We start from the raw sequence: 14,394 nt of genomic DNA, 5'->3' as shown, positions 1-14,394 counted from the left end.
CTTCACTACAGCCACTAGCTCTTCAGCAGTGACCTCATATGACTCCCAAAACTTCTCCGTTTAATTTTTCACTTCAGTTAGAGCTGTAAGCCGGCAATGAAGATCTCAACGTGGCACTTTGCAGTTACAAGTCAGACACAAGCGATGACTGACGGTCCTTTGGGAGTCTGAGAGTGTCAAAAGTCTAAACAACACACTGCTATGACATTGATATAACTAACGACTGGGTTTTTAATAATTCATAGCTTTGTAGAGAGATTTTACAGAGGAAATAAACAGTGTCTGGTTTGGTGTAATTGAACATAAAATACCACTGGCACGCTAGATTTGCCATTCAAACACACAACTGCAGGCGTTTGGTGTTCATACCCATGAAAGCATCAGTGTGCCAGTTGGCACATAATGAGGGAGGTTTTCTTTGTGTGTCTCAAAATCCTCTTTGTCTCTCTCGCTCTCTCTCCCTCCTCATCTATCCCTCTTAATAGTGGTTCAGATCAATAGAGTTAGCCTCAGGCACAGACCTTTGCATGAAAAAAAACAATTGTTCCAAGAACTCTGTACAAGCAGAGCCTGGTCTGTTTATGTGAAGCCTGCCTCGTTTTTGCATCCCACAAAATGTGCTGCATTTGACATTTGCTAGTTAGAAAGAAAACATGTTTATTTTGCTTAGTGCTACAATCTTGTCAAGGTTCCATGACGTTTACAATAACAGCAAGGTAGTTAGATATAAAAGGTAGATAAATATAAACAGATTGACTTTTGGGGAAATACTTAACCTCACTTTTTTGGCTACAGTTAGATGACAAGGTTGATACCATTCTCATTTTGAAAAATAAATACAAGGCTACAGCTAGCAACAGTTCAATATTTAGATGGCTGGCTTAGCTTAGCACACACAGCTAGTCTGGCTCCGTTGGAATGAAGGTGACAAAATCCTCCAGGAGGTTCTGGTAGATGGATTTTGTTACCTTTGGACAAAGCAAGGCTAGCTGTTGCCCTGTTTCAGTTATAATTCCATTATATTTATAGTGTTAAATCATAACAAAAGCTATCTCAGGACACTTTCCATATAGAGAAGGTTTAGACCAAACACTGATTATTGTTTCTGGTCTTTATCCTAACTTAAGCTAACTGGCTGCTTGCTTCAGCTGCTTATATTTACCGTACGACCATAATAGCGGTATCAATCTTCTCATCAAACTCTCAGCAAGAAAGCAAATAAGCATGTTTCCCAAAAATGTTCTTTCACATGCGGCCCAGAAAATAGAGCATGGGGCTTAGATAACCAGGCAACAATTTTTGAACCCACATTCAACTGCAGCAGGATCAGAGAGCAGTTTGGACCGTACCTGCTTCTGCATAATATGCTGACTCATGCCACCCCTCTCATTCTCTGGCACACACACACTGAATAACTTATGTTGTAAGGGAGAGAAAGAGAGAGAGAGAGAGAGAGAGAGAGAGAGAGAGAGAGAGAGAGAGAGAGAGAGAGAGAGAGAGAGAGAGAGAGAGAGAGAGAGAGAGAGAGAGAGAGAGGTGAGTAATTTATTTTATGACACAGAGAACGTTCACCATCCAAAATTATAGATAATGTGCAGAAGACTTAAGGACAGGAAACCCGTGGGAGCAGACATTGTTAAAGACTGAATGCCAGGGACACTAATCCAACGGATTTAAAACAAATCATAGCTAATTTTAGCAGTTTAGCTTGGGTAATTTCTTTAACATGCCAGAGAAAGTAGTAATACCACAGTGTGAAAACACATAATTTACACGTTTACCCTTTAACTGTAGGGGGATGTATTACTACTAACAGCAGAATGCACCAAGTAAATCATTTATTTATTAAATTATAATCTAGAATCGCCCCTTATGGAGTGGTTTGTCATTATTTAAGATATTATTGTAGGTCTTGTATATAAAACCCTAATTTGTAAATAACTATAGTAATGTGCTGAAGTAAAAATGTATAATATTTATTGCAGAAACTAGTGGAGGAGGACATTTCAAATACTCAAGTAAAGAACAAGTAAGTATACTTGGATAACACCGCTTCTAGAAGAACAATAGGGGAGCATCACTACCAGAATATCAGGAATAAGCAGGAATATTACATTTGTTCTACTGTGTATCACTGCACACTAAGGCAACACTGGACCATGCAGCAGGAACAGCACCCCAGTTATATTGCTCATTGAGCTCTTAAAGCCACAAGCTGCAGCTTTGATATAAATGGATTTCCCTATGCCGTCTGGCTGTGATGCACCTTTTAAAGGGGAGAATAAAGCAGGGATCTTACTGGGCATCATGAGGCTATTATAATACTGTCACCCCTCAAAGCTTTCCCCAGCAGTTTCACTTTCCTACTAGGATCAAAAGAGTGGAAAAAGTGAAGAAGGTGAATAAGAGAGGAAGGTTACTGCTAGTCAGTGGTTTTGTAGCGGAGGTTGACTTTCAGCAGTGTAAAAGCCTGACCATCTGTTATTTTATGGCATCAACAAAACACAGTTGGCTGTTTTTTAATTTGTGTTTTTAGGCAAAGGTGTTACGGGCTGTTATGGTTGATGTTTTTCAGATCATTACAAGCATAATTAACTTCTTTGGCCTAAAGTACTCACTCAACATGGTGATAATGTGGAATGTTAGGGGAACTGTAAAGGCGTTGCACTCATCATTGTGGACCATGACTATCTCCTGTCTATTGGGACATGTAAATTAAGCTCTAATATTTTTTAAGACAATCAGCTTAGAAGGTTGTTGTCAATGAAAAATTCAAAAATTGATCGTGTCCATACAAACACACACACACACAATCAATTTCATTAGTTGATTATTTTTCTCCAATGAAGGACTGTGTCCTTGGCTTCCGTGGCAGAATAGTTTGCACCCAGCTGGTCACTCACAGGGGAGAGAATTAAAGGCTAAAAATGGAAGCAATTTTCTTCCAAGATTAGCCTGTGAGGCAACTAAGAAAGATGAGTTTAATGAAGCTTTATGTCACTAAATTTACCCATTCAGTGGTTTGACTGCTGATTCTTTCTTAATTGTTATTTGGTGTTAGAGTCGTTTACGTTTTGATTAACATACAGGCTTGCAATTACTTTGCAAAAGAGCAAAAAAAAGAAAGAAAGAAAAACAACATGAGCAAGAAAAAGAAAGAAAACTCATTTCCAGCCTAGAGTAGTAATGATTCACAGAAAAGACATTAATTCTGTACTGGTAATAAAAACATTGCTATATATACTCTACATGTACAATTGTTTTTGGAAAGATTGAAAGGATGGAAAAATATTAACCCATTTGCTGTTTAAGGATTCTCCCATTGTTTGCTAAAGAGAGCCATCTACTGGAGAACTACCTATATTAAACTATATCCCCATAAATGTACATTTGCATGCTTGCATAGATTGATTTCTTTTTAAAAATGTATTTTATTGTATTTCCAATATAATTCTTCATAGAAAAATCACTATAGAGACATCCATACAGTACTTTCTGCAACACCAGAGACAGAACATACGATATAGTGCTTTCAGTCAAGGCTCCATAGTCTTTGTTTAGCCATTACTCAGACTCAAATGTTTGGATAAGTGGCTTTATGTTACTTGCAAGTCCATTAACTAGCCCACAATACCCTTGGCTCCTGGTTTTTCTAATAGAATGAAGAATGAAGGAGTGGCTGTTTGCAACAGCTGATGTGACAGCAAACAGTAGTATGAAGGTCACTGTGATGGAAATGTGTTGTAACACACTTGTAACCTCAAAGTCATACATAGAACACATCTTTCAGTCCTAGTAATGGCCAATTCCATCTAATCTGTCAATGTATTAAGTGCCCAAGTCAGCGTTTCACTATATTGTTAGATATGCGTTCCATCCATTAAGAAATAGCCATTCAACAACCATTTGGCTGTTACAGCCCTGACATTAATGGAGTTCTAGAGCACAAGGCCTGTAAATGTTAAAAATATAACCACACATGGACTCCTTATGATCCGGTGTCTCTCATCAAGTTTTTCTTTTGCCTCAGTTCAATTGTGAAGCGCGTGAGACAAATAAGTATTCCTCACACATACTGTTGCCCCTTTTTCCCCTCTGGCTCATTTCCCCAAACAATTTTGGATCTAGTGCCAATGCAGTATTTAATGTGTTTGGAAAAATAAGCATCTTTTCAAGGTGATGATGACCCTCACAGAGAAAAGGAAGGGAAGCCTCTGAAATCCTATTACCCAGAGATATTTATATATATCAGCAGTGCTGGCCCATCAGCAGCACAGCAACTTTCCAACAATTGCTCCCATACTAATGCTATTGCTGTTGCCAGACTTGCCCTGGGTGTGAACACTAAACTCAATTTTCATCTAAAAGTGATGGCATAATGGCTGACAATGCAATTGCAGTCATGTGGGTGTTCAGGTATAAATGCCAAGATACATGGTAACAAGACTTGATTTGCGTGAATCACACAAAAAACAAATTTCCTTCCGATTACACTTATTTTGCAAATTTCCATAAAATGAAGAATATGAGTTAAAACATGCATTCTCTAACACTGGTCATCGAAAAAGCCTCTATGTACAACAAAGGAAGATGGCAAATACACCAAATACATGAAAGGCATAACTCTAATAAGAATGATTAATAATAAATATATCAGTAATATGGATTCTTTGCTAAGAGATAAAAGCAGCTAGGGAGGATGACAAAGATACTCAAATCTGTTGTTGTGGGCCAAATTCAAGAAAGCCTTTGTTCAACAACCCTCTACTACAACCATCTTTCCTCCAACATGTGCACAAGGTTTCTTTATCCAAAGTGACTCAATAAAAATGGAGCATATGATTCTATGTCCTTGCAAAATATCTTCTTACAGTGCATTTAAAAAAGATTTTTAGTCACTACATATCATAGTCAAGTGGTTTAATACAGTATACGGCTGGGCTATATGGCTGCGGTGACCTGGATCACCTCTTAGCTTAGGTTTCTATTTAAATATATAGTAAAGAAGAATACAGTATACATATTCAATGTGCATTGTAGTAGGGATGGAGAGGGTCTGTTCAGTTGGCACTATGATAAAGATCTGCATCTGCATGAGGATCTGCTTCTGACTTCTCTCTTTTAGATATATTCCAGTAATACAGTACAGTATATAATAGTAGCTACTGTTCATAACTGTTTGTAAATGCATTGTATGGATAAGAAAATATGTGTATTCAAGTGTAACAAAAGACTTACAAAACACTACTGTGAATTGCTCTGTGTTTAAATACATTGAGAGCAACTGGAGTTAAATTCCTTGTATATTTACACATACTGTACTTGGCTGAGTCTGATTAATAATTGATTCATTCTAATCAACTTAGGCAATTCAAAAGGAACTTAGTAATTATATTATAAAGTGGTAATTAAAAGTCCCAGTTAACATTTCTATCCCATCCTTCTCTCTTCATGATGTATTATAATGGGATTATGTTTAGCAGGAGGACACATTTGTAAACTGAAATAAAAAGTTTTGGGTAAGTAACACTTCAAAGCAGGTCATGAATTATTTCAGAAATCCATTAAAATTGTATTTATTTATTCAGCATTTAGAGACAAATTAATGCAATATGTATTACCACTGTTGCAAATAGGTTTTTGAACTGCAACATTTTCAGCATTTACAAAATATCACCAAAGAAATTGCTGTTTTAGGGGTATATCAATCAAGTTTAAAATTATTATTAACCACTAAAAGTGTCAAATTATTCTGCCGCACTCTATTATGAAATATAATTTGATATAATATAGTAGCAGTCTATCATATACAGATATGTTTAATTGAAAGATTAAAAAGCTAAATCAATGTATTAAACTGAAATGATTAAAAATCTTAAAACATGTTGCGGGTTCAGTAATCTCTATTGAAATGCTTGTTGACTTTGCAAACAGCTACATAGACAACTAAACTGATCAGAACAAACTGCTTCTGTTCCTTTATCCATACAAGTTTCATCTTCACCTGACCATCTGAGTCCTTAAAGTGAATCCTGAAGTGCTCACCATCATAGTCATAGGAGACAGGTGTCTTCTCCAGCTCCATGGAAACGGGACAGCCAACACACCAGAATGGTTTCTTGAATTCGTCCAGTAGCGTCAGACTCATGATGCAGCAATTCTGGCAAAAGTTGAGGAATAAATGAATGTCAAGACCTCTTTTCTGTGTGGACTGTCATTGTTGTGATTTCAGTGAGGTTTCTCATGTATTATGTCAGAAGTCACTGTCATCAACTGTCAAAAGTCAGGATTTAAGGAGAGGAAACAAGCCCAGAGGAGAAAGGGAATTATTCTAAAATGTACTTTTTAATAGCTCTGTGAACATAACAATAAGACTAGCATGTGGTCTCTGCTTCATTAGCACTTCTTTACCCATTTTCTTCCTATAACACATGAAACAGTGTGTAAGTAGCCAACAGCACGTTGCAGCATGTTCTACCTCCACTGCGCCCTGCAGGGCCTCACACCTCCAGGGCAAGGTGATGCTGCCAGATAGAGGTGTGTGCTGCGATAAGGTTGTCCTGCTAATGGCAGTCAGCTGGATTAGGCCGTCACAGATCTGAGCTGGTCAAAGAAAACACAAAAAAAGGTAAGTCTTTTCACTATAATAAGTAGCATTTTAGTGTAGGTCACTTGATTTGTGAAGCATCAGAGTAAAACGTTCATTAAGTTAATTTTACAGAATGTTTCAGAAAACCCCAAGACGATTAAAACATTGTTGTTACTTGGATTTCAATCTCTGAGCAATATATGAGCATTTTCTTTGTGAACATGGCTAATAAAGGTTATTTAACATTCCAAAGGCTTATTTGTCACATGCTCATACAATATGTGCAGTATTATGCAGGGTAAAACTAGGCTAGTGTACAATAAATAATATTTTTTTAGAATAATAGAAACATGAATTAGAAAAATACATATAAAAGGATAAAAACATACAGGTATGTGATATAAGATAAAGTGTATATTGGCCTGGTGTGTAAATGGGCTGTGCAATTTATGTATTTGTATATAAAAATATAAAACATACATATGTCATAATTGAAAGGCTATACAATCTCATGCAGGACATTCTCAACTACAAATATGTGAGGACCAGGATGACAGTTTGTCTTTGTGAATATGAGTATTAAATAAATTACTTCTCCGGCAGAAGAGCTGGGAAAAGCTTCCAGACATGATCTTGCATACAGTATTGTAGAGAACAATGTGTAGTTGGTAACCATGGAGACCGTATTCAGGGTCTATGTCATCAAAAGGGGGTTTGATGATTGGCTCCACGTAGGGGCTGGATGACAAAGGAAAAAAAGTGAGTGAGGAGAACATTAAGAAAAAGGTTTTTCATTAAGGGGGCATGTCAGAGGTTTTATTACTTCTGTGAACAGTCATCATGATGTGCTCTGTGTTCTCACATGAAGCCAGGAGAGGGGGCTATGACCACACTACGCTGAAGTGAAGACTGACAATAGGTGTAACAGTATCAAGACTGCTTTGTGGCTCTACTGATACACCATTGTCTCACCTCTCGGATGATCAGAAGACATCTAGACTATACAGCAACTCCAGTCATAAATATCACATTACTTGGATTATTTTGTTACTCTCAGATGCATGGAAATAAAATGTAAACACTGTATGGTTTGGCCCAGTCATTCCCCACATTTACGGCTTGTGATGCTCGGGCATTAATTAAATATGATAATTTATCATCTTTCAATGGAATCAAATTCATTTTTGATAAGCAGTTAAGTTTTCTAAATTGACAATAACAAGCACATTAACTCAATCTTCTCAGAAAATGTTATCTGAAATACCTAAAGGAATACGTTAGCAACTATAGCAAAACTATATCAGACTTGTAATGACCATACAGTTCAATGCAATAAGATCAACCGGATTACTTAACCCATGATTGCGCATATTCAAAATTCCCCTGGGGTCATTTGAGTGGTCCTGAATTGGCAACCACTTATCTAAACCATTGGTTTTTAATCAATCAATCAAATCAGCAAATTCTCTGTCAAACTACCCTCTCTCTGTTTAAAGCTCTGATGAATTCAACTGCTTGTAAGGGGTAAAAAATGGTGTAGCTGGAACTGACACATGAAAAGAAGAACATTCTATATATAAAAACGGGGTAGAGTCACATTATCCACTGTGGCGGTGACATACAGGTGCCAGTGATGCTGACGCTTCAAATCTCCCCCTGCTGTGCATCTCAAATGGGTCACATCAGGGGCATCAAATGAATCACATCCTTTGAATCTAAGCCATAACCATCTGAGGGTGATACACTGCACGTCGTGTAAGCATGTGAATAGAAATGTGCCTGTTCAAGTGCAGCCTACCAAACAGACGATCCCTGGATGCTTCTTTCGACCAGCTTATGGAAATGGAGGGTGAACATGACAAAGGCAACAGAGCACTGGTCCTGCAAAGAGAGCAATCACTTCATTTGCTTTTAAATTCTCATCATTTTAAGTTTAAAAAAAAGTATATTTTCAGTTAATAACTAATGAATACAGTAATAACTGAAATAATAAATGACATAGCTGTCTGTAAAGTAATTACCCTCCAGACACCTATGATGATGCCAGGCTGTAGCAGCTTCAGTTCAACTAGTCTGTCCTGGCCAATGACCTGTGTGCTTTTAGTTAGAGCCTGCATGTCTAACTTCGCCATGAAAGACCTCCAGCCAGGCCTGACAGAGCAATCAAAGAAACACTAGGTTTCACTGAGAGAAAACAGGAAAGAGACATGAAGAGAAAGAGAGAGTAGAGATGCTGTCTTACTTCTTCAGGCCGGGGCAGTTGAGGGCTGTCCTCCTGACACCATGGAGTTGAAGGGTGGAAATCCGCTGGTAGTCGGGCAAGCTGCCTCCTCCGCTCCAGCACAGGGTCACGGAAGTCTCGCAGAATTGGGACCAGCTCGGCTCATATGTGCCCTCATGCCCCGACTTATCAGAGACCGTCAGCTCCCAGGTCACATGCAAGTTTCTACAAGAAGATGACACAATGCAGAGTGATAGCAAAAGAAGATATGGCAGAAATGTGCAGATAAAAGCAGGTACAATTGTTTATATGCAGTGTAGTATGGTTGGGGAAATCTGAAGTCAACAGGTGTCTTCCCTGAGTAGCAACCTACGGGGCTGACATATAAAGCCATTGTGTAAGTGCCAAAAATTGCATTTCGACGAATGGCCAAGTGAATCAGTCCCAATAGACCCCCATGTTAAAATGCCCAACTTTACAGCAGAACTAAACATGTTTACAGTCTGGTACAAAAAAAAAAGTTTTGGTCTCTATAGCTAATTTCCCCCTTCATGACAATTGTACAGGGGGTTCATTTTTATATAAATCACCCGTTTCAATTATATTAAGACTTAAAGTTCTACATAATTAAGACCATGGCAGCTCTAAGTGAACATGAGATGCTGTCAAAGGTGGCCTGGTCTGCCTCAGGTCAATCCACGCTCCACCTCTTTTTCCATTTTTGGATTAGCCAGGAGTTGCTGGAGATGCCCACTTTGGGTTTAATTTGGGCTCTTCAGAAACCTGCAGAGGATGTCACTATGGACGACTACATCCATATTTTATGCAGTCTAGGGTCTTACTTTTTAAAGTGGAATAACTCCCTTAATATACCCCAATAGCAACATGAAGAAAGCAATAAATTGCAATTGCTGAAGAAAGATCATTCTTTGCCCTATTATTTGCACTGTGTTAACTTCAACTACATGTTCAGACTATGAGTTTAATGACTTTAAGGTTTCTTTTGACTGCAGTAGGGAGTAGTATGACTCCAGTTAAGCTGTTCTTGGTAATGAAATGATATGCAAAGAATGAAATGAAACTGCAGCTGTTATGATAAATCTCTTGATCCAATTCTGTCTAAACTGTGATTCAGGGCTGCCCCTACTGTGATGCAGCCGGTGTCTTGCTGAGGCGCCATCCAATATCAATTAAGTGGAGGAACAAAGCTAAAAACTGGAGCAGCCCGGGAGCCCCCAGATGACCCTGGGGATTTCGCTCTACATTGTCTGTGTGTGTGTGTGTGTGTGTGTGTGTGTGTGTGTGTGTGTGTGTGTGTGTGTGTGTGTGTGTGTGTGATGTGTTGTGAAATGATTATTACCAAGGTAAATTGCATGCTCCTCAGTGTCTATAACAGACAAACCCCCCACAGGGAATTGTCTAAGTTGGTAGGAGGCGGGAGGAAGGGGCAGGTGTTTGTGCATGAATGTGTGGGTGTGTGTGTTGTGGAATAGGAGTTGGGGGGCTAAGTAATTTATTTCAACAATTCAGACAGCCTCTGCAAGGAACACAATTATTTCTACTTCCCCTCTGTACCACAGCGACTGCTACAGAACTCAAAATTGAGTGCTGCACAGCCTCTAATCAGAGGTTATAAAAACACAGCAGAAATCTGCGGTGGAGGCGATGAGGGAGTTTTCCCCCACGTGCTGGCATCCCCCTGAGCAGACATCTCGCTCAGACAGAGACCTCCTTTCTCACCTTTAATAAGAAAGTGTCATTATGTGCGATATGAAAAACAAACCACAATTTGTTTTTGATAGCCACTGGCTTGAACTGTCCTCTAGTCTCTACCATTGAACTTTCTTGACAGCTAGATCCAAAGTTTTACTGTTTGCTAAACCACAAACCGGGCGGGGATTCCCATGATACCTCACAGAGCTGCTTCCAATTTAACAGCTAGACACACCAAACAGATTGCAGATTACAGCATGGTGTACAAAGTCTGATCAATACACCTCCTCTTAGCTGAAATAAAGTAAACCAGCCAACTGTAAAAAATAAAGCTAACTGACACAAGGACTCAGAGAAATAATAAGACCTTAATTTCTCACCCCGGTAGCTAAAGGATTCAAATACTTGAAAATACACGTTAAGCACTCAATTAGCTTAACTCACAAACAACACTTGCCAAGTTACTCAAGTGCCTGGTAAGTGAAATCAAGAGCCTGGTACATTAAACAAATCATACACCTCAGGTAGTCCGTCTAAGTGGTTTTCAAAAGCAGTTTTTGCCCGTCTCCAGCTCTTACCTGAGGACACGCTCTGTTTGGCTGGGCAGCCCACTGTGACAGCTGATGAGTCCAAGATGTCTTTTCCACTTGTTCATGATACATGCTGCCACAGTCTTGAAGTACAGCCACTTCCAGTAGCCTGCAGCCCGATCCTGCACCTCCACTGTGGCCATCTTTACCAGCAGCTCATCCGTGCACTTAGGTTTCCGCTTTTTCTTCTTGCCAAACTCTACTATGTATATATTGCTCCACAGAGCACTGCATTGATGGTCAAGAAAAGGTGATAGGTTACTGCGTGTGAAAAAACAACTGAAAAAGATTAATAGACAAACGATCAAATGATATTCAATATGTCTGATATGATAATTTGTTACGGGTCTGCCATTCTAACAACTTACATACTGTATGTTCTTCTGTTATTTCTGTGTTGGTTGAGAAAAATTATGCATTTTGATACAGTTTTCACTGCCAGCTAAAGTGCTTATCATAAGTTAAATGTCTTATCAAATGTGTATTTTAGATTTCATGGAAGTTGAAAGCAGAACTTTATAAAAAGATAGCAGTTTTTTCCGTCAGCCTGTCTTTTTTCACTAGTTTTAGTTTTGCAGTTCACAGGTTTCCATCATGGTGATATGCACAATTGCAGTGTTTCCCCTAGGTTTACAGCTTTTTCTCTGTCTGCTGGTGTGCGCGCACAATTGCAAATTTGCTTGGCTTTAACCTGCTTTTGCCAATTTTTGCAGATTCAGATTTTTTCCCCCCTTACTAGTATAATTCACAGTAAACAGAAAATGTGTAATTATATAATAATTATATGATATAATTATATAATCTGTACTACATTTCTTTAAAAAAAAAAAGGTGCAACAGCTAAAAGCAGCATGTGAAGTAGTAGAAGGCACCTTTAGGTAAATGTAGTCACTTGAACATAAATGGTAGATTTTTCTTTACAAACAGGAGCATCTCTGTCACCTGACATCTCTTCATCATCTACCTGTTTCTGCTTATCGTTGTTGTGGAATCCGCTTGTCCCAGGTCAAAAGGTGCACCTGAATGCACCATGAAGTCCCTTCAGTGCACAACCGTTTGTTGTTTGTTTACATAACTCACGGAGAAGGCAAACATGTTTCAACGCCGGGGACTTTAGAGAAGCAGGATTATTTCAAAGTTCTGTGGTTTTTATATAGAAATGCTAAATAGAAAATAAAAAAATGTATACTTTGCGCCGTATATGCAGTATTTAACGTACTGTTTATGTTCTATTAACAAGACCTTAATGATACTTACTTATCATTGGCAAGCTGATAGAAGAGCTTATTGACGTGGCTGATGCTGAGAAGAGCGGAGGCATCCAGGTATGACAGAATCTTAATCATGATCTCAGATGGCAATCTACAGAGAAAAAGATAATTAGACATCACTACAAGGAAGTGTTCACCTGTTGTTCAGCGTGCAGTTCTTTAGAGGCACTGGTGTATGAGACAAACATGCTCTAGGCACGCTACTTGGAAATCTTATCATAAACTTGTGCCAAATGACGATGTCAGTGTTCTCATTCAGTAGATTTGGTGAAACCAGCACAACATTAACTTCAGGATTCACCCTTTTGTAAAGCGCTCATACAAGACTTTAATAGGAAAATATCACAGAAATCACAAAACAACAGAATATGGTGTTAAGTCCTTAAAATACACCACTACATTTTCCTAAGATAACATTGTGGCATCAGAAAAAGCTGCATTAGGTGTGTGTTTGGGTGTGCGTGTGTGTAATGTGAATGGTAACAGTGTAATCTTTTTACGATGCCAATGCCATCCAGGTCAATCTCTTGAGTAAGTAATATATTTGTGTTCACATTAAGGCACTGTTCACTGCATATCAAACAACAACCAGATGGAATAAACTCCAGACATGAGACACAGAATGAATAAACCATATTTGGTGTGTATTCCAGCTTTAAAATTCAAAGCACTCAAACAATTAACCTCTCATTGACATTTCGAGCTGTCTATACAGAAATATTGATTTGAGTAATTTGGGGGATTTTTCCAAAAGTGCAGAAGGGAGAGGGCTGCTAGTGGAGTCGGTGACTGGCAAGACAAGTCACAAGTTTACGGTATATCCAAAATATTGGCAGTAAATGATCAGATAAAGATGGCACTGTGTTAATCTTAAACCATGTTTATCAAATCTATAATTCAATCTAAAATTTCAATCCAGGCCACCAATGATTTAACCATTATTTATTACATTCAATAGATGCAATGTCAGATACAGGAATGGCTTGTTAAAGATTGTCATTTTATACAGGCTGTTATTTAGGCTTTATAATATCCAATATCCATACTATCATTTATGCTGAATGAACTGAAAGAAGTAATTGATTATTCTATTATTGGATGTGCATTTTCAGTGTGCATGGTAAAACAATAACCTCGCTAAATATGAATATTTATATTTTTTAATGGAATTACAATCACAATTCACAAAGACATACGTTTAGAGAGGACAGCAATAGTATGCTGAAATGGTAAGATTACTGTATGGTATTTTATTCCTGTACTTGCCAGTGTTCACAAGATTGCTGAATAAATACTGTATGTGGATATTATAATTATTAGTATAGATATTGCGACTTGCAGCTGCTCATGAAGGAAATGCTGGGTCTCTGTAAATCATAAACAAGTCAGAGTGGGGTCTATGCCTACTCTATATAAAAAGTCTTGGAGACCACTTTTGTTATGATATGGCACTATAAATTAAGTTGAATTGTATAAACTAGTTACATTCAATGGGGAAAGAATCAAATTGCGTAGTTTGAAAATGTAGTCAAGTGTACTCCACCTGTATTGTTTTTTGATGTGTCTTTGTGTTGTGCTGCAAACACGGTCTATAAACCCTTTGACTCATTAAAGGGGAACTTCGACTTGCCACAGTTTCTGGAGTGTTAAATGTCACGCAGGGGAAAGTATGAGCATGGTCTGATGTGTTACCTTTCCAGAAAGTTCAGAGTGGATGCTGGAGGTGGTTTGTCAGCTCTTTTGGAAGTCCGCATCACTGCCCGCACTCTGGAACACACTGCTTTCGGTGCCTCAGCCATTTTTTTCACTGGTCTCGACCCCTTTGCGTCAGACACGAGTTCCTTTATATTAAGTTAGTAAAGAAGTTGAGCCACGTTTGTTTCACAGCGTTTGTTGCTAACAAGCGGCAGTCAACGTTAGGATACAACGCAGAAAACCGGCAATAAATACCCTAAGTTAGCTACATACCTAGCGTAAACATATGTTCTGTCCTTCGTTTAGCCTTCTCTG

General features: G+C 38.4%; 1 protein-coding gene across 1 annotated transcript; it reads right to left on the bottom strand.

Moving 5' to 3' along the window:
* Positions 1 to 5,893: 5,893 nt before the first annotated feature.
* fbxo15 (F-box protein 15) lies at positions 5,894 to 14,183 on the bottom strand (the record flags this gene model as incomplete). Its single annotated transcript, XM_083936394.1, has 9 exons — positions 5,894 to 6,160; positions 6,479 to 6,603; positions 7,182 to 7,327; positions 8,388 to 8,470; positions 8,611 to 8,740; positions 8,832 to 9,035; positions 11,102 to 11,341; positions 12,371 to 12,475; positions 14,077 to 14,183. 9 exons carry the CDS (start codon positions 14,181 to 14,183, stop codon positions 5,894 to 5,896), a joined length of 1,407 nt encoding a protein of 468 aa, XP_083792520.1.
* Positions 14,184 to 14,394: the final 211 nt, after the last annotated feature.

This window comes from Echiichthys vipera (assembly GCF_963691815.1).
Source record: "Echiichthys vipera genome assembly, chromosome: 21".
In the NCBI taxonomy this organism is placed as follows: domain Eukaryota; kingdom Metazoa; phylum Chordata; class Actinopteri; order Perciformes; family Trachinidae; genus Echiichthys; species Echiichthys vipera.
Note: the sequence above shows the minus strand (reverse complement) of the source record. Positions and strands in the feature narration are given on the sequence as shown.